We start from the raw sequence: 21,465 nt of genomic DNA on the forward strand, positions 1-21,465 counted from the left end.
TTTGTCAAATTATTGCATAATTACATTACTAAATTGGATCAAATATGTCCGGAAACATATGGATGTAGGTCCATAATTGCTCTCCAGTTAGTCATCTAATTATGCTCCATTAGATTTCGTGCGAAATAAAGACATATTTGTCTCAACTAAGTAACAATAAGGACATGGTTGGACTAAACTAATAACGAATGACAAATATTAGAAATTTTGCAAAATTAAAGAATATTTTTTAGTCTTTTCCTTATACAATATTAATTAAGTGTTTGTGTTAAATGCTTATTTTAGAAATTTTAAATGTTTGAACAAGTTTTTTTTTTTTTTTTTTAAATTACTTCAGAATGGTTGCGAAAGTTGTTTTTCCAAAGCTAAAAAAAACATCTTAGAAGCATATTTGGAACCTTTGTCAAGCACAAATTGACAATTTAATATTAGCAAAAATATTTTTTAAATTGATTAACCAAACACAAATTGTCATTCCAAGTACATTCTCAAAAGATACATATGACAAAAAGTATTTTTCAGAGTAAGTAGATCACTTCCAACAAGATTTTTTTATTTTCAGGTTCGAATTCGAAACCTCTAATTAAGGTGGAGGACCCAACAGTCCCACCCCCAACTTAAAATCATTCTTCATTTATTTATTTATAATTACCAAATCAAAATAGCAAATACTTTTCTTTTATTTATGTTTATCTAACCAATAATTTTATTTTCGTTTTTATAAAAAAGTAGTCCTATTTAATGTTTTGCTAAATTTTGGTATGACTCATTATGGCTACAATACATAAGCTGCCAGTTTCCTCATCAGCACTTGACGCCATTGACGAAGCATCATCAGGTGGCTAACAAGGTAACCTTTTTCATCAAAAAATTATTCAAAAATTAGAATGATGGAATAACTACAAAGGGGAATCATCAATCAAATTAATAGTCCAAACTGAACAGGATAATAATAGTATACAACTCTGGTGTGTGTGTGTGTGTGTTGGTTTTCCTTGTAAGCTGCTTCTTGTCATATTCGCATTGATTGATGCCTATGCTAATATGGCTTTCTAAGGCAGGGGGTAGGTGGGGTGAGGGTGGTCAGTGGTGGGGGCTGTGAGGGGTGGGTTGGGTGGTGGGGTGGGGTAGGGGGTGTGGGGCAGTGGGTGGAAGTTTGGGGTGTAGATGGATAGAGTGGTTTGCCAAAGACTAGTCCTCTTCCCATCCAGAATACTATTTTTGCTTATCTCCTAAAAGTTTGAAAAGATTGGACCTTGTCTCTACTTGAGGATTAAACCGGTTCAATTCTTGCCCATTTTTTGAAGAGGTAAGGTCGTCAAGTCCCCTCTTTGTAACCTTCTATCATTGTCTATGAAATATACCAGTAAGGTGGTTTAAATTTAAAAGAAAAAACAAAAAAGAAGTTTTATGTTTTTTTTTTTTTTTCCCCTACTAAGGTTGTGTTAAGTTTTAAGAATTTCCAGCTTGATTGAAACAGCCACCCTTTCAAAATTTTAAGGAAAACATTTTCTTCTATTTTGAGGAACACATTTTTCATAAGAAAATATTTTTTAAGATATTTAGTGCAACCAAACAAGGAAAAATAGGATTTCCGTCGTACCAAACACACCCTAAATCTCCGTGAATTCCTTGTAAATTATTCTTTTTTTTTCCTTTCAAAAACTGTAAAAGGTCTTTTCTTTTTCCTCCTTTTTTGTTTTCTTATCTGTTTCTCTGCAAATTGAACGGCCCTCAAAAGTGTCTCTCCACCTTGTGAATACAGGTGTTTATGTTTCTGCATGAATTATGTTTTATGGACTTTCATCAACTTTTCACATTAAATGAATAATAGTATTAATACAACTCTGGTGTGTGTGTGTGTGTGTGTGTGTGTTGGTTTTCCTTGTAAGCTGCTGCTGGTGTGTGTGTGTGTGTTGTCTTATTGCTTGTCATTGATTGATGCTATGTTGCTGGAAAATATCGCTTTCTAAGGGTGGGAGGTAGGAGGTAGGTGGGGTGAGGGGGTGGTGGGGTTGGGGGTGGTGGTGGAATGGGTTGGGTGGTGGGGTGGGTAGGGGTAGGGGAGGGGAGGGGTGTGGGTGGTAGTTTGGGGTGGGGAATGTAGGGTGTTGATGGATAGGCGGGGATGGGTTGGGGATGCGATGTGTTTTTATTGATCCGGAAAATGTTTTCCCTCAAAATTTGAAGGAATACATTTTCTCTAGTTTTGAGGAAAACATTTCCAAGATGTTTAGTGCAACCAAACAAGGGAAAATAGGAGAACGTTTTTCCGTCATACCAAACACACCCTAAATCCCTGTGAATTCCTCCTCAATTTGTGTTTTTCCTTTCAAAAACTGTAAAAGGTCTTTTCTTTTTCTTCCTTTTCTGTTTTCTTATCTGACCCCCAAGAGTAAGGTCTCTCTTCTGTCTCCCCTTTTGTTGAATACAGGTGTTTATGTTTCTCGGCGTGAATTATAATGTTTTATGGATTTTCATTGGTTATGGCTTTTGAGAGTTAAATGAATTAACATTGTTAGTATTATTAGTAATCGCGTAGTTTCTTTTTCTTCGGTGTTTATTGCTATCTGCTGCTTCATTTGATCTGTATCCTGCTTTTTGTTTTCTTATTTATTGCAATCCTGCTTCGATTTCTTCTTTTCTTTTGAGCTGAGGGTCTATCGAACTTCTTCTCTACCCCACAAAGCTAAGGGTAAGGTCTGCGTACATCCTACCCTCCCCAGACCTCACATTACACTGGGTATGTTATTGTTGTTGTTTGAAAAAACAATTGAGTTAGGGTATATTCATGTATCAGATTTAAGGTGTTTGTGTTAATGTTTCTAAGAGCTACCTTTTGAGTTCAGACTACACTGGAGCTCCATCAACTATACCAAATTGCAACTGAAGCAGTTTTAGTCCATGGAAATGCAGAAGAAAATCATGGCGAGAGGAGACCGACTCAGTGATTTGCCCGACTCAATTCTAATTCACATACTCTCTATGTTGCCTGACGGTGGTAAAGAAGTTGTTAGAACTGGTGTATTATCTACAAGATGGTTGTCTCTTTGGAAATCCGTTCCGGTATCACTTGATTTTGACTTCCCTACTACTGACAGCGAAAACGCCACTCTTGATTACCTAGCTTCCATACACAGAGAACTTTATTATTGGAAGTCTTCCCACAAAATCCGGAGATTTAGTGTATGGCGCCTTAGTTACAAGGAACGTTATGCTAAAGATGTTGATTTATGGGTACACTTTGCTACTAAACTTGCTAATGTTGAGCATTTTGAACTTGGATTTCGCTCAGAAAGTCACCCAAAATATGAGCTTCCTCAGTTTGCTTATAAAAATGTGTTGTTGAGGAATTTGGCTCTAGGTAACTGTCAGTTAAACCCTACTGGTAGTGTTAATTGGACTAGTCTCGTTTCTCTTTCAATTGGTGACGTGGAATTGACGGAGGGTATCATGCAAAAGGTATTATCAGGCTGTCCTAACCTGGAGTGCTTGGAACTGGATGATGTTTCGGGCATACATCATTTGGAAATCAGCTCTGTGAAGCTGAGAGAATTGACCATACAAGACTACTTCGATGACCTTTGGCTCGTAGCCCCGAATATACAAAAATTGGAACTTTCGGGGTTCTGCTGTGAGATACGAATAAGACAGAGAGATGTGGTATCACTTGTTACTGCAATGCTTCATTTATATTTCGAAAACAACTTGGAGAAGAAACTTAGCTATTTGAAGGAACTTCTTCATAGTGTTGCCCATGTCGAGAATCTTAAATTGGGTACCTACTGCATCGAGGTTTGTTCATACTCTTCACTATCCAAAATTCAGAATCTTTTTTATGGACTTTTTATTAGCTATCGAAACCATCACTTTAGTAACATTAGCAGTGCCACTACTTAGGATAATCTAAGTAATTGGATGATCAACTGTGAGAATCGATAAGGAGTTTGCAATTTGTATAACATGTAAAATTTGGATTGATTTACTTTGACCATACTCTTTAATTCTTGTTGATGGGCTTTCCCAAGTATTTAGAGGTCCATCTTTGGATTCTCAAAGCAACCATGAACACTTTGATGTGGCAAAACGCAGTCGTATAGTCCCAGTTGTTTTTATGAATTATCCAACAATTTGCATTTCATTTATTAAGTATGTCATATTTCCTTGTTTTGACATATTCTGGTTTGTCTATTTTGTTTACAAGTGCCTGTCTATCTTGGAGTTGAAAGGGTGGCAGTTTCCACCATCAAGCCGGAAATTCTTAGAACTTACAGTAGCCTTTGAACAGTTGGACTTCCCTGGAATTTGCAGCTTTCTACAGAGCTCATTGGATCTTGAGACATTGGTCATTCACTGGTACGATAACAGACCAAGAGTAAGTTTCTTTCAGACCTTTATTTTTGTTACTTCATGTTATTCATATCAAACAACTATTAGTGGAGGAAGAAGATGGTATATATCAACATTTCTGATCTTAAGTACGTCAGGAAAAAAATTCATAATTTCTTCTTAATTTAAACCACCTATATTTTATAGATATTGGTGAAATGTTACAATGAGGGGGACTTGACTGCCTTACCTTTTCAAAAATGGTAAGACTTGAACTGGTTTAGTCCTCAAGTATAGAGAGATTAAGGAGGTAAGCCTCTAAATGTGTAAGACTTGAACTGGTTCAGTATTTGACAAAAGTGTACGAAATAAGCCTCTAATGCATAAGCAAAAAGCGGGTTTCTGTATTGGAGGACTCCCATTTGCAATTTGAAACAAAACTAGCATAAGTACTTAATGAGCTTCACAACAATATCTTCTAACTTGTGGAATCTGCTCCCGTGTACATTGTTTCATAAGAACTAAAAAAGAGAAAAACCATGTGAGCGGAAAGAAGGATCAAACCGGGAAGTTCTTATTGCATTATTGGAGATAAACTTTGGGTTTCCTTTCGAAGTCAAAAGGAAGGGAGCTTCCACTTGTCAAGGCTTAATTTCGCTATAGCTTCTCTTGTTACTGAGTTAATGCTGAAAATGTTATTCTCTGTATCCATAGATGACTGTATCTAGCTAAAGAATCACCCAAACCATTGGCTTCTCCGTAACAGTGTGTCACCTCGACTTATGAATCAATTCTTTTATCTTTTCAATAATAGTGTCATATTACCAAGAAGGTTTTGTAACTCGTTTGACAACATTCACAATAAGTAAAGAGTCAGCTTCCTCCAAAATGTTGCTGATACCATGTTCAAGAAACCATTTAAGCCCATAGGAGAGTACAAACACTTCAGCCGTATTTTTTGTTCAAATTCTGCTTTTCTAGTCTCAAAAGTTGATTATTTCTCTTTGTTAAATCTGCTTCCGCTCTGTGCTTATTATTCCTTTTTGTTGTAAGACATTCAGAAGAACTTTTTAGTTCTCTCAATCTATTTTCCTTCATAAAATAGTTCAGCTTGCATTGCTTTGACAGGAATTTCATGTTGGCCACTATCAAAATTGATTCTATGAGTAAACTTTTTTGTAGTTGTTGGAAAAAGATGTTTAACAAGGGATCGTACTCACCTTCATGAGGGGATAAATGATCAGATACTTTGAAACTTTTTTTTTTTTTTTTTTTTTTTGGTTTGCATGTACCACATTGTGACATTTGCTAAGGACTTGAGATTATCCTTGAATTTAAAATTTCATCGCCTTTTTATTTTATCCACAATCAATTCCTTGGCTTCCTACTTCCATCTAAGGAGAATAGCCGGTTAATATAGCAGATTCTTTCCTCAGGACCTGTTGTCAAGGTACACAAATGAGGATGAACAGACCAGGAGGTTTGAGACACATAATTTTAACTGCTCGTTTCCACATCTGAAGACCGTTAAGATCATTAACTTTTATGGATCTGTGCTGCCATTGGTGAAATATTTGCTCAAGCATGCAACTGTGCTAGAAAAGTTTGTCATTGTTGCCGCATTCGAAAAGACGGATTATGAGAGTGATGCATCTCCGGATTATGTTGAAATGGCACAGGAGCTCCTAAGTTTTCCAAGATCCTCTCCGCACGCTTCAGTTATCTTTTCTTTTTGATAACCTTTGGCCCCTATTATTTGTATTAATCGCGACGTACTTAACATCTGTTACTTTATTTTTGAAGCTGGTTTGAGCTGATAGACAGATAGACAAGGCTTGGACTATACTTGTCAGTACCCAAGTAGTTATTAGTAGTTCCTCATGTCCAAGTAACAATGTCTTCATTCTCTAATCATCATCTAAGAAAACTTGTTCTAAATTTTTTGTGATTTCAGTTCATATTGCTGAATCCTGATCATGCTTTTATATTATGAAAATATAAGTTTGAAAATCATTTCGCGTGAACTGTGCTTCAAGATTCGTTGCTTGTCCAAGCACTTGTTTCTTTCGCATATGTTATTTTAATTGGTGGAAAAGAAACTTTAACATTCTTAAATTCTTCCGCGACCTTTTCGCACAAGTAGAATAGTTGCTCTCTCCCACTTTATTTCTTTTCGAAACAAAGACTTGGAGGCAGACAGGGACGGAGCTAGAACCACTGTTGCAGAAAAAAGGTTCAGAAACAAAATACCACTGTTCCGAATTATTCAGAGCAAAAAAAGGTTCAGAAGTTACCTCTGCTTGGACTTGAAAGTAAGCACTATTTTCAAACAGGTATGGCCTCTTTGGGTCTGTCTAAGTTATTTATTGGCGGAATTGTCTGGGAGGCCCTTGTACTTGTCCATTTTTGTCATCCCGCTGTTCGGACATACGGGTTTGCCAACTAAACCCTTCTACCCTTTAAAACTGAGCAGTGTAAACCTCTCGTTAAGCGTAAAAGGTAAAGTTAAAGTTAAATTGTTATCAAATAAGTAAATGTTTCATCCTTTTTGGGACTGAGTAAAAAGGAAAGTGTGTCATATAAATTGGGACAGAGGGAGTATTATTTTGATGTTTTTTTCCAAAATACATATAATTTATAAGTCGTATTAATTCCTTAATCACTGTGTCAAGGTTTAGTTGTACATTAAAAGTTGGGAGAATGAAGTGTAGTTTAAAACTCCACAATGCCTTTTTTCTCCGATAGAGTTTTATCTCCAACCAAATAATGCTAATAGAGAAACTCCAACCAGTTACCAACTAGTAAGGGTTATAAAATCCATAAACATGATTGACATCTTCCTTACTTTTGGTAGCTCCTAGATGAGGCTGATTCCATTATATAGAAAGGTATATAAGAATTAGAACATAATGTTTGTGTAAACATATATGCACATTGTTTTGGGATGGAACAAAGAAGAAAGCTGAAGATCCAAGTTTGAGACAAAATGAATATTTGATTCATGGCAATATACCTAGGTTAAGGATTGGTTATGTACTTATTTATATGAATTTCAGTTCCTCTTCTCCTTCGCGAATCTGTCCATGTTTTTCTTGCTCTGCCTTGTTGTGTATTGCATTTTGCCGGTGAAATGAAATGCATCGGTTAATATTGACTTTCCTTAAGCGGAGAAGGGTAGAGGGGCAATGGTCATTATCCACCGAGTTTCGAGCTCTGTGCCACTGGCCCTAGTCGATTTCTCAATTATCAAAAAAGAAAATGGACTTTCCTTAGTCATTAAGTGATTGATTGTACTTCCTTGTCCTTGTTTTTTATTATTAATATACTAATGATCAGATGTGGCTTGCTCCAGAAGACCGCTCTAGTGGTACCCTACTTCAGAACAAGATGATGCATATCAAAGAACTCTTTGAAACAATGGTCAGACAGCCCTTGTCCAAAGAAGCATTTTGAATCACACTTCTATCATCCTTTTTGTATTATCTGTCTGTTGTAAGTGGTTTTAGCAACACTTTGTATGGTTTTCTTCCTCTGCCTGTAATTTTCCTTCTTAAAGCCTCAGAAATGTTTTCTCAATAAAGCGAAAATACAAATTGACCAATAATTTTGTAACCTGAAAAATTAGGAGACTTATATAGTGCACCATCTACAGTAAACTGAAGAGTCTATGATTATGCCTGTGGATAAAAGGGGTTGACTATTGATGTACCTTGAATAACAAAAAGGTTAGTAAGTATTAGAAAATTACACTGTCGAGGAAAGAGTAGGATGAGCCATGGAATACTGAGAAGATAACAAAAGCATTCAATGTTATATACTTGCAAACTCTCATGTTCAGACGACCCAGAAAATTTGTAGGTCATACTTTTCTTCAACAACAATTAATGGATAGGACAATAGATAAAGGGGAAAAAAACGTCAAATTAGTCCATGCATTATTCGAAACTAGTGAATATGTTTGTGATTCGCGCGATTATAAAAATATTAGTGTATCTATCAAATGATGTAATCTATATAATGAAATTAGGTATTGTTCCTTTTTTTATTTTATGAAAATTATTAAAAAAAAAAAAAAAAAACTCATAACGACATATGAATACACTATTTTATATATTTGGGTTTAAAAAAAGATTCCAAATGACATTACCAAAAATTAAAGAATTAATAAAATTACATAAATCTCATTTTATAACTACTAATTAACATACAAATAAAATCATTTAAATTATATTTTCTCGTATATTGAGAAGATAGAAGTTTATATAATTTTTTTATTATCTTCAAAGGGTAACATTAAAAATAAAAATAAAAAGTTCGATTATGATTCTTCATAACCAATTATCGGTTCCTGCTCATAATTTTGCTCTTGGCTTCGTGAAGAGCATTATTGGGTAGTTTCAAATCCTATAATCATTTATCACAAAATTAAATTCACTAAATTCATAGTTAAAACTATATTAGTATCATAATTTACAAATTGATCCTGACAAATCAAACTCACACTTAATACAATCATAAAGCAGGAGTAGAACACCACTAATTAAGTATAATATTTAATTTATCTAAGAAAAAGTAGATATATTGCTTGCAATAAATCCTGTGACATATATATTTTGATTTTTAAAGATGAACTATTCCTAGAAACTTTTTAATTCTTCAAGTGACCTAAAATTTCATCTTGAATATACAAGATCCACAAATTCTATCTCATTTCTTAATTTTTAACATAATGAAATAGAACTAACAGAAAGAAGCTAAATCACAATCCAAATGTTAATTAATTTTAAAAAATTAACCAAATTTTTTTTTGGCGCTAATATTTCTTTATCCATGGTCGGTTGTGCTTGAATTTGCATTGATCGGCAAAATCCGATCTTAGCAATAAGATCAGCAAAATAGTGTTTACTAATCTCCATCAATTTCAATAAAATTATGAATTATCAGCAATAGTACTCTCACATATCGAATTGAGTTCACCATTGGAGTTGAACAGGATCATGAAAACTCACAATTTCACGGAACTTATCTGAAGGCAAAATATACGTTACATAGGAGAGAATAAGTAATGAAAATTTCATGGGTAAGTAAATTTTCAGAGTTTAGTGGGCACCTAACTTCTTTGCATATGGCCTGTTTGGAGAAGTTTTGAAAGTAAGAAGAACACAAAAATAGGTGTTAAAGTATTTAGTAGATGAAGAATTATGAGGGAAGGCTAAAAGTTGGTCAATTGACCTTTTGGACATTTAAATTAAGTAGGCGTTTTTGGACGTACGGTTTGTTTTGAGAAGTAAAGCACACAAAAATTGGTGTTAAAGTATTTAGTGGTGAAGAATTATGAAAGGCAGTTTGAATTGACCTTTTGGACATTTTTAAGTAACGTTTGGACATGGTTTTGAAACCATGGATGAAACCCAAATCATCCAAAAAAGGCATGATTTGGGGTTTCAAACCATGGTTTCAAAAAATTTAAATATAAAACTTGACCCTAGTTTATATTTTATAAAAAAAGACCCATAAGTTGGTAAAATATTTTTAACAATTACTCCCACCAACCATTTACCAACCTCAGTAACTTCCATCAATCTTTGTTTATGTCTATTATGTGGGAGGATTATATTAAAGAGTATTTACATTACTATTCATGCTAAATTTTCATTTTTATTGAACTAAAGTTTGATCAATTGACGTTATATTTTTTAGAAAGTCCTTCCAATAGCGCGTATTAATTTCGTTATGAAATATGACTTACTCATTTGGTAACATTGTATAAGAATTAGAAATATTTTGATAGTTTTCACAACTTATGGGGTTTTTATGTCTATAATAGAAAATACAACTTAAGATTTCCAAATTACATGTCTAAACATGGTTTCAAACCATCTCCAAACGGCTCCTTAAGATGATGAAAATAAAAATGTGGAAGAAATAGGAGAAAGGTCAAAAAGATTGAGAAACTTAAAAAATTCAAAAGTATTGAGCCAATAATAAATTTCTATGAAATTCTCGTATGTTATGTTATCTAGGTTAATAACTTTGTAAACTTAACATATTGTGTAAAAAAATTCGATTATTGAGAGATAACAAATTACAATGAAATCCTCGTCTGTTATCCCTCTTTAGAATAATTATTGTAAATGATTATCATATTTTTAAAGTCTAAAATCAAGAAATTGCTATATTTTGTAAGCTATTATTAGTAATAGTTTAAAAATATTATTAAAAAACAATTAAAAGGCTTAAATGACGTAATTCTCCCCTTTTTAAAATAGGGAGGAAAAGTGAGTTGGTGCTTTTAATTAAAGCTGACAAAAAGGTTTGAAAATTGAATTAGGGTAACTCTAGTTTTTTTAATTGAGTAGGGGTGATAAACTTTGGAATAGTGATTAGGGAGTTTTGACTTGCCCCAAAGTTATATTTTTAACACTTTGACTCCAAGCTTTATTTTTTTACACTTTGCCCCCAAGTTTTGTTTTTAACACTTTGACCCAACCCATATAAACCCTACAGAGCCAAAAAAAACGTGCCAATTTTTCTATTTGCCTGTGCCGTTTCCACCATTTTTGGCTCTTCTTTTTTACTTCGTTTCTTCTTCTTCTTGCTGCTTCTCCTTATTCTCGTTTCTTCTTCTTCGTCGTCGTTTCTTCTTCTTCTTCGTCGTCCAATTGCTTTCTTCTTCTTCGTCCGCCATTGTTGCTCTAGAAAGAAAAAAACAAGACCACCCGTTTTTGCAATTTTTTGACTGGATTTCGTTCGTGTAGCACTGGGAATTACTTCGTAAGTGTTTTCCTCTCATTCCATTGTTCTTCTTCCTTCTTCTTCTTCTTCGTCCGCCATCGTTGCTCAAGAAAGAAAAAAATGAGACCACCCGATTTTGCAATTATTTGACTAAATTTTGTTCGTGTAGCATTGGGAATTACTTCATAAGTGTTCTCCGCTCATTTGGTAAGTAAAACAATGTTGTTTTATTTCAATTTTTCATATGGGTATAAATGTACTGATTTTCCAACAACTTACATTAGCTATTGTAGTTGTTGCAACAGATAATGTGGTTGTTGCAACTTCTACAACAGATTATGTAGTTGTTGTAATTGTTGTATAAATAACACAACGAGTGAGTTGTTGCAAATGTATTACACTTGTTGCAACAACTCAATGATATGTTGGAGTCGGCTTCGGTTTTATGCAGAAACAAACCAGCGAAGTCGCTTCTAACAGTTATTGATTTCTTTAAACAAGTGGACTACTTGTTGCAACAGGTAATACACTTGTTGCAACAACTCACTAATCTGTTGGACATCTTCAACAGTCTGAAATAGTACCCCAAAAAAATTGAAGCTGACTCCAACAGATTAGTGACTTGTTGCAACAAGTAGTCCACTTGTTCCAACAAGTCAATAATCTGTTGGAACAACTACTGCAGCTGTTTCATTTTGTTATAGTTTGCTATGTACTCTCATGACCAATTTTTTGTTAAACAAAATATCTTCAGGTACCTCGAACACCACTAATGGGGGACTCAATAACAATAGGGGTTGATTGCATGGTGAATGGATCTAGAAGAACAATCGATATATTTGACGATGGAAGGGTAGTGACACGTTAGAGACGATAGCGATGACTGTCCAAAGAGATGTTGTGTGTTGATGATTTTGTGAACTTAATCATCACCTATTGTGAATTAACTTGTGAACCAAAAGATCTTGCCATCACTTACATGCACAGCTCTTTTGAAAATCAGAGGGTCTTGCCATTTAAGATAACTGATCAAGTTCATTTGCGTGCTTATTTGAATGATGTAGCTTGGCCCATTTTAAGGGTATACATTGTTGGAAGCCCGGTAGAGAACCACAATTTATCTCAAGACCAAAAAGATGTGTTAAATAATGAATTGGATGGGGTGGATATGGATATACCAGATAATGGAAGTGGGGCTGACCCGATTCGTATGCCGAAGTTGCGAGCAATACACCAGGCACGACATAATCAACACAGTCCAGCCATGTGCAAGATGATGAAACTAGTTTTTATAAGGGAATGTCATTCAAGAACAAGGAAAAACTAGCAACTTCGTTGAAACTTGCTTGCTTAAAGAAGGATTTTAGACTTAAGAAGGTGATTAATTCGCGTACTGTGTATTGCTTCAGATGTGTACATCGGAGTGCAAGTGGTGGGCGAGGGTATGTGAAGCTTTTAAGTTACGAGATTTTGTATCAGAACCTACATAAAGCATCATACATGTGGGTCTGAGCATATTACGAGCCATAATCCACACGCTAAAGGCAAAGTCATTGGTGAATACTTCAAAGATAAGTTTCCTTACGGTAAAGGCCCATCTACAAAAGATATGAGTCAATCAATCCATACAGATTTGGGTTGTAAGGTAAGTTATTGGAAGGTACGGAAAGGGCATGGAGATTGCAAAGGCTTTGACAAGGGGAAACATAAGCACGGGTATGCGGTGCTTGATGCGTACCGTTATATGCTTCGTTCTACAAATTCAGAAAGTAAGACAGCATTGAAGGTGAATGAAAATGGGAAGTTCAAGTACTTTTTGTAGCCTATAAGGCTTGGATGCTTGGTTTTGTGCAAATGAAAAAAGTCATAGCTGTCGATGGGACATTCTTGAGAGCAAGTACGAATGAGTGTTGTTGTCGCTAGTCGCACAAGATGCGGAGAATCATTTTTTTCAGTGGTATTTTGTGTAGTGGACAAGGAGTGTGATGCTTCGTACAAATATTTTTTTGAACAAATGAGAAACTATATAGAGGACACCCCGAGTTGTGCATAATTTCGATAGACATCCAAGTATCAAAAGGCGGTTTCAATTGTCTTCCCTACATGTCATTATGGTTTTTGCATGAGGCACCTAGAGGAAAATGCGAGAACCACCTTTCATATGGGGCGGTCGTATCTCGATTTTATAAAGCACAAAAGCGTACAATATTGGTGTCTTCGATCATTTCATTCAAATCGGATATTTGGTTCTGGGGCGCCGAACATCTTGAACGTGCTTTGGATTCCATAGATGAAGCGGGGCATTACTCGCCCCGAAAATAGGTATTTGCACATTTCGTTTCCAACAAGTAACATATCTTTATGACTAATAGGTAACTTATTGCAACGGATATTGTACTTGTTGTGATTTTTCAACAAATTTGAGCCAATTGCTCCAACACTAATATGTTTGTTTTGTCGGTATAATTTTATGATGACAAACGGCCTGAGTCGGTGAACTCAATGTTCAATGTTGAAAGAGAATTTCCCATTACTGCTCTATTTGATTCCATAATAGGAGGTTCTTGATAAATTTCATGAGAGGCATATGGAGTTCATCGACTCACCAACCATCTTTGTTCCCTTAATGGAAAAAAAAATATATATATCAAAATTTGTCAACTTGGGTAATAAGTTATTGGCCCATCACATTGCCAATTACAAGTTCAGCGTCATTGGCCACGATTCGGTACAACGGTCGATGCTTGCAAAGAAGATCTTGTAGTTGTAGAGTTTTCGACTGACAAAATACCTTGCCCACGTACTATGGCGGTGCTTCGAGTCTGTATGGTGAAGAATTTGGAAGGCGGATTTATGACTACTCATCTCCATATTATAGGGTGGAGAATTACATAATTGCATACTATGTGAAATGAATCCCGTGCCTTCGAAGAATCTTGGAAAGTTCATATGGAGGTTTTAGAGAGAGAAATACCTCCTCCGTGTTGATCCGAGCAAGCCGGAAGAAGACGGACAAAGAGGAGGCGTGGAATCGGGGAATCATTTGCAACGAAGAAAAACAAATGCTCCATATGCAAAACAGCTGGCCATAAAAAAACTACATGCCCAAACCGAATTGTTCCATAGTTGTTAATCTTGCAATGTCTTGTAAGAATAATTACTATTGTTGGCATTTGTAAAATTGGATTTTATGACATTTTTATGTTATTCTTTCTTATAATGGAAAATTCTATTGTTTCTGTTAGTGAACTTGATTTAAATGATATGTTGATCTTGCTCAAATCACCAATATATGTTTTGTGGTTTTGCAATTTACGAGCAGTTTCCACCAAGTAAAAAGTGCATTAACGACAGCGTTTGTGTAACTTGTTGGGATTTTCCCAACCAGTAATCGGACTTGTTGGGATTTTCCCAACCAGTAATCGGACTTGTTGCAGTAACTAACTTAACTTGGTTTTCCAACAAGTGACATGACTTGTTACAGTAAGTTATTTGGTGTTTTGAGTTTTTACAACAAATGGAATGAGTTGTTGCAGAAACTTCTTAACTTGTTGTGTTTTATCAACAAGTCATATGACTTGTTCAACGGCCTATGTTACTTGTTACAACGATTATGCAATTTTTCAGTTGACGGATTATGCAATTCTTTACAACGGTTATGCAATTGCTGCACCGGGTTATGCAATTGCTACAACAGTTACGCGATTCTTGGCTTTACGTACGCGGTGCACGACGGATCACGCGATTCTTGCGACGATCATGCGTTCTTTGCAACAACTAGGATATGAGCCACATATATTTAGTGATCAACAGAGGGAATCAATGATATGTAGTGTTAAACAAAGAGATTCAATGATATTTAATGATCAATATATTTATCTAGTAACATCCTTAATGGATTAGACTGTTGATTAGATGGGTAATTCTGAGCGTATACTTCCCAAATCGAGCGATCGTTGGAGTAATTTAATGAGAACTACTTCATTCACCCATATTGTGACGTAAACAAAGAAAACCAATGATATTTATTATTTACTATATGTACCTAACCAATTTGGTGGTATTCTGAGTCGGGACATATGATCAACTAAGTGTATTCTTCCCAAATCGAGCGATCGTTGGAGTAATTTGATGAGAACTACTTCATTCACCCATATTGAGATGTAAACAAAGAAAACCAATGATATTTATTGTTTACTATATGTACCTAACCAATTTGATGGTATTCTGAGTCAGGACATATGATCAACTAAGCGTATTCTTCCCAAATCGAGCGATCGTTGGAGTAATTTGATGAGAACTACTTCATTCACCCATATTGAGATGTAAACAAAGAAAACCAATGATATTTATTGTTTACTATATGTAACTTTTTCAAATAGGTTACTCATCTTTTGCAACAGATCAATAAGCGTACTTGTTGCAACAAATTATCAACTTGTTGCAACAACTAACCTTTTGCAACGGATTATAAACTTGTTGCCTTGTTACGGATGTGTCGATTGTTCTAACTTCTTCAACAAGCTGCTAGATTTGTTGCAACGCTAACTCATATGACGCAACATATTCGAAACTTGTTGCGACGGATTATCAACTTGTTGCAACTTCTTGACGGTATTAGATTTGTCGCGACAAGCGACCCGTATGTTGCGACGGATCGAAACTTGTTGCAACAAATTATCAACTTGTTGCAACTTATTTGTTGCAACTTCTTCAACAACTGTTAGATTTGTCGCAACAACTGACCATATGTTGCAACAAATCAGAAACTTGTTGCAACAGATTATCAACTTGTTGCAATTTCATCAACAACTGTTAGATTTGTCAAAACAACTGACCCATATGTTGCAACAACTGATGCAACTGTTGTAACAGATTATCAAAATGTTTAACAAAATGTCTTAGAAAGGTACTGGACACCTAATATATACTTAAATTACATAATGTCATCAAAAAACACCTAATATATACTTAAATTACATAATGTCATAAAAAAAACACCTAATATATACTTAAATTGTTCAACAGGCCACATTTGGGCTCAAAAAAACGCAAAATTATTAAATTGTTTATCGGCCCATCTTAGGGCTCCAACACCTTTTCAATGACACCTAATGCCCATCTCCCCATCCTCCCCACGAGAGTTGTCGCTGATTAGACTTTCGGGTTTTGTCACAATTGTGCCGGTAAGCAAAGCCTCCATAAAAGCAAGTGACCACAAACCACATGCTTTACTAGTGACATTGCGGGGGAGATTCTTGCTCTTATTGAATTCCCACGGTTCATTGAGTAACTTTGCAGGCAAGTGTGCGAACATCCCACTCTGTTTCAGTGACTTGGGCATGAATTCCATTACATTTGCATGAAACAAAAAAAGCATCATGCGTAGACGGGAATGTTGCGGTATACACATTTACCACTCCTCTTCAATCATGAACAAGAGTGACAAAATATGTGACCTCAATATTCATCATGTTAAAACCCTCTTTGCAAAGCCACGAGCGACCACCCGGGTAGGTCTAACACCTCTACAATAATCGACCACTTTATCATCTCGCTTGAATTCGACAAGTCTAACCTTCGTAAACGACATTGGGCTTGTAATCTCATTTGTCAATTCCACGTATCTGCTTGAGAATGTTATTGTAAAAGTTGAGGTCCGGGATTATGTCGGTGGAATCATAGTACTCGGGGAAATTGATTTGCCTCATCGTATTAAACGAGGACTTCATCTACATACTAAAGTAAAAGTAGTAAAACAGTTAGTTACTTGTTGTAAAAAATAAGTAACTTGTTGCAACAGATTCAACAAAATAAAGGACCTGTTGCAACAACTAGTTAACTTGTTGCAACAGATTATCTACTTGTTGCGACAGCCAGTTAACTTGCTGCAACAGATTTAACAAAATAAAGGACCTGTTGCAACAACTAGTTAACTTGTTGCAACAGATTATCTACTTGTTGCAACAACATACTGAATTAGATAGATATATATAAGTGTTGAAACTTACCCAATCCTCCCACCAAATTTCCATGCTTGTCAAAGCCTTTAAGTCCGGGGCCCCAAATTCATGCATTGAGTACATGGCTTTCCCACTCTTTTTGGCTTTATTTGCAGTCTCAACCTTTTTCTTTCTTTGGGCATGTACCTTAAAAATGTCCACCTTCTTTAGCACTTTTGGCCCAACATTAAGAAGAGGAGTCTCAATTGACTTACTGGGAGTAGCAACGGTTTCCTTGATCTAGCGATGCGAAGTGCCTTGGCAATTGCTTTGCCCCTCCTCCAAACATGAACAGAGAGTATAAGGTGAGGAAGGTTCTTTGATGGATTGATGCCTGTTAGATATCAACCTCGAGCGTAGAAGTGTTTGTAGGCTCAAGAATGGATTCATCCACCTTTCTAATCAAATTATCCATTTTGTCCTTTTCGCAAGTGGTGCACTCGCACGTGAGAGGCACCTTAGATGTCCGGCACCAACATCAGCAAATCTTCTACCACTCAATCCACCGCCTCAAAAAATTACCACCAAATCCGGAAAAACCCTAAATCCGAAGAATCAAGTAAATCGCACGATATCAGTATCATCATCTCTTAATTTTTCCCTAGTAATACTTACCGGGGCACCAGCACCAACACTACCACCACCAACAGCATCAACAGGTTGAACAATACCACTAATAACAAGATAACCGGCAACATCGCAAAGATCAACAACAACATATCTTTCAACAACAAGACCACCACCACCAGAAACAACATCATCAACCCTAGTGATTAGGGGTGGGCATTTGGGCCATCGGATTGGATATGAAATTTTCGATTTGAATTTTCAATTTTGAGATTGAAGAAATTAGGATCCAAATCCAATACAAATAAGTTCGGATTGGACTGGACTTTTTAAGTTCGGTTTCGGATTAAACGGTTTGAATATGTCGGATTTTCGAATTTGACTCTTGAGCCTTAAAGCAAGCTTATTAGGAACGAAATTCATATGTAACTGTGTGAGTTCCACAAAGGAAAATCTGAATCTTAATTGCTCTATAATAGTAAGAACAAGGGAAAGAAAACAATTTTCTTGAATAACTTGGCTAGTTCGATCTCCTGGCACCTGCTGCATAAAACGTTCTAGGCAATGCAAGATATCATAAGATTGTTATCCAAATTGGACTTAATATTTTAATGGATAGGGTCTTAGGTACTAATTTATTGGACCTTTAGAATTAGACTTATTAGTATTGGCCACATATGATATAGGTAGGGCTACCTATAAGGTATAAAAATTTTAGATTTTCGGATATCCAAAAATTCATAGTATTAAATCCATAGCCAATTCAAAATTCATAAATTGTAAAAATAAAATCCGAAGTCCAATCCATAATCCAAATATCCAAACCAAATGTTCAAAAAGTTTGAATTTCGATTTGGATTTCGGGTTATTAACGTACCCTTTATTAGTGATGGTAATCACTCGGCCCGATTCGCTTTGAACCCGTTAATCAATGGGTACAGTTGTGGGCACAAAGGTGACAAGACATGGCATCTCTCTCTTATTGTTGGGACAAGCCATGGGTTCTGACTTCTGACAAGAAAGTAGATATATCATGATGATGCTAAATGCGGCAGAAAAGCAAAACCTATTTAAAACAATTTATTAGGTTGTTGTAAAAGGTTACACACATACGGTGGACATTGTCGACGGATAGGTAACTTGTTGCGGCGGAGTATCTCGTACATTGGACATTTTCCGACGGATGGGTAACGCTGTTATGTGACGGGTTACTCATACTGTTGGATATTGTCTCACATGATTATTAATACTTGTTGTAAATTTCTTATGTGATTTGGAGAAGTTGCTTCAGTTAGCAAATAAAGTGATCTGTTGCAACGTACATTTGTGGTATTTGTTGGACATTGTCCAACAGATTGATAACTTGTTGCAGCAGGTTTATCATCTGTTGGACTTTTTCCAACAGATGGTTAACTTATTGCAGCAGGTTACTCATCTGTTGTAAAAAACTAGTTGCATGTTATAACAGATTCATATGTTGGGTAACTTGTTGCAACAGGTTAATCATCTGTTAGACATTGTCAGAAAATGATTCATAACTTGTTGCAATAGATGCGTGTTTTGTTGCGGTAGATTACAAAAAGTTGTTGTGACAACTAGTTATCTATTGTAAATTATTTAAGCTTACGAAGTTAAGTTTATTTTATATGAATGTCTTAAAAGCTAACTTTCTGACTTCCTTAGGGGTTGAAAAAGTCGACACTCGATTGTATTGTTAACGCGATGAGCCATTTAAAGAATTCTTGGATAGGTAACTTCTTCGGAGTATTCCTTGACTTGATGCCTAAGGTGAGGAATGACTACCAATAACTGACTAGAAAAAAAGATGCCATCAAAAATCAAAATAGTGATTGAAATACAACAACAACAACAACAACAACACAACAACAACAAAAAGATAAAACATTAAAGAAAGTTTACCTTTGAAAAGCCCGAGGGAAGCCATATAGGTTAGGTATATTAAGTTATTTAGTTCTTTTAAATCAAATATTCCTTGATTGACTAAAACTTTAAAACCCAATACATAGTTGTTGAAGGCATCATAGTCCTCGGCAAGTTTAATCAATCCAAGCGGTATGTTGTTGTTTTCGTCTCTTTGCCCGAAAAACAACGTCTTTGCTCTGAGACCAAACTAAGCACGGTGCCTCCTTGTGCTTTTTTGAGAAAGTTTTGGACTTCGAATCTTCCCAGCAATTTCTTGAATGTAGCTTTTCGCACTAAGTCTACCAAAGAGACATCATTCTTAGCTTTAAAACCATTTGCTTTCTTGTTTGCCTTGGTACAATAAAGGTAACAGTTTACAACGTGATAGGAAGAGGCTCGCAAGGATGACATCTAAATCCAGGGTAACTATAATCAAGCTAAGCCCATTGCCAAAACAAATGGCGTCACCGCGATGATTGATCCAAACCTCGTCCTTTCTGTCACAAATTCTACGGCTTCAAAAGCTCGGACACCGTTGTCATTTGAAATCGGCTTTGGTGTCTTGAGGCAAATCTAAATAGAGCCCAAAGCGGCTAATACTAAAGAAATTCTCCAACCACTAACTGAAGAATGCCCTAAAAAAATTGACAAAGCCCTTGCCCGTAGCAGGCCCGGCCACAAAATCACCGGACCGAATCATTATTTCCATTGGTAGCGTCGTCGCGCCGTGCTTTTTCAATCTTTGAAACTATTTGACGACCTCGTGATGGAGGATACATTTGGATTTGTCGCAATAATAGAAGACTTAACAAGATTGGCGTCACATTTATGTTTTCTTTTTTTTTCTTAACTCGGCCGAGTCGATCTTGTAGATTAACCTTCGTACCTTTTCGGTTTGCATCTTATTCACCTCATCCGTCCATGCGTAACCTTCGTCTCCTTCCATCGTTTTCTTCGCTCTCCTTGGCGAGATTTCATTATCTTTTTACTTTTTCTGGTTTCTTCATCTTTGTCTACTTCGTCTTATCTTTATCTTCTTGTTGTCTTCACTTTGTTCATTTTTATCGGCACTGTTATTAGTGTCCAACAAAGGTTTTGTGGGTTTCCTCTTTTTGAAGCCCTGAGTTCACTAACTCTTTCCTCTAATTTGTTGATTGACAAATAGCCGATCCTGAGTTGTAATGGTGTTTGCACCTTGGCTCTTTTACTTTCTCCCTCGGTTGGTTTCTCCTTTTCTTTTACGCTGGAGCCATTTTATCTACACACGGGAGATAGAAAAACAGTTTTAATTGATTAGTGCAACATTTAAAAAGGCAAAAGGAATGTGTTGCAACAAGTAATCAGTTGTTACAATAGATTAACAATATGTTGCAACAAAATATGAAGTTGTTGCAACAACTTATTACTTGTTGCAGCAGAATCTTAAAAATTTGTTCATAAATAAACGATAGCAGCATGTTTCTTATTTACGTTTTTGATTTTTTACAAATGTTTGTTAATATCTTTCAATCAAGCGATTCTTGCAAAAACCTCAACAATTGTTTTGATTTTATCCAACAATTTGTTGGATAAAATCAAAACTTTTCTAAACCATACCATGATGAAGAACAACAATAGCAAAAATATCTAAATTTAACTACAAAACATCTATATTTCGCTTCAAACACACAACCATCACAAATCTATTCACAACGTAACAAAATACACCAAATAGGGTTTTTAACCATGCGACCTCGGCAAATGTTTAACCCGTCAAAACAAGTGCGAATTTCTTTGCAACGCAGTAACCTCGATTTGTTGGAAAACATCAACAAAATTGTAAGCCTTTTTTTTTCGAAACAATAAGGAGAACAAGAACAAAAATAGCACTAAAAACCATAATTTCACACCACCTCTATTTCAAAGCTCA

At 35.7% G+C, this 21,465-nt stretch overlaps 1 protein-coding gene across 5 annotated transcripts; it reads left to right on the plus strand.

The window, feature by feature from the left end:
- Positions 1 to 760: 760 nt before the first annotated feature.
- LOC132067735 (F-box/LRR-repeat protein 25-like) lies at positions 761 to 6,339 on the plus strand. Of its 5 annotated transcripts, none has more exons than XM_059461039.1 (4): positions 761 to 850; positions 2,850 to 3,795; positions 4,205 to 4,375; positions 5,766 to 6,339. In XM_059461039.1, the coding sequence occupies exons 2-4, from the start codon at positions 2,905 to 2,907 to the stop codon at positions 6,063 to 6,065; spliced, it is 1,362 nt and encodes a 453-aa protein (XP_059317022.1). In that variant the 5' UTR covers positions 761 to 850; positions 2,850 to 2,904; the 3' UTR covers positions 6,066 to 6,339. The 5 variants fall into 5 exon arrangements, with proteins under 5 accessions (XP_059317022.1, XP_059317018.1, XP_059317021.1 ...); XM_059461035.1 differs by lacking the exon at positions 761 to 850 and adding an exon at positions 1,145 to 1,309 and having other exon boundaries at positions 2,801 to 3,795; XM_059461038.1 differs by lacking the exon at positions 761 to 850 and adding an exon at positions 1,145 to 1,309.
- Positions 6,340 to 21,465: the final 15,126 nt, after the last annotated feature.

Source organism: Lycium ferocissimum, chromosome 8 (genome assembly GCF_029784015.1).
Source record: "Lycium ferocissimum isolate CSIRO_LF1 chromosome 8, AGI_CSIRO_Lferr_CH_V1, whole genome shotgun sequence".
Classification (NCBI taxonomy): Eukaryota; Viridiplantae; Streptophyta; class Magnoliopsida; order Solanales; family Solanaceae; genus Lycium; species Lycium ferocissimum.

Coding starts and splice junctions, on each gene's coding strand:
- LOC132067735 (XM_059461039.1), top strand. CDS start 2,905: ATGGAAATGCAGAAGAAAATCATGGCGAGAGGAGACCGACTCAGTGAT. Junction 3,796..4,204: donor TGGGTACCTACTGCATCGAG/GTTTGTTCATAC, acceptor TTTGTTTACAAG/TGCCTGTCTATCTTGGAGTT. Junction 4,376..5,765: donor GGTACGATAACAGACCAAGA/GTAAGTTTCTTT, acceptor TTCTTTCCTCAG/GACCTGTTGTCAAGGTACAC.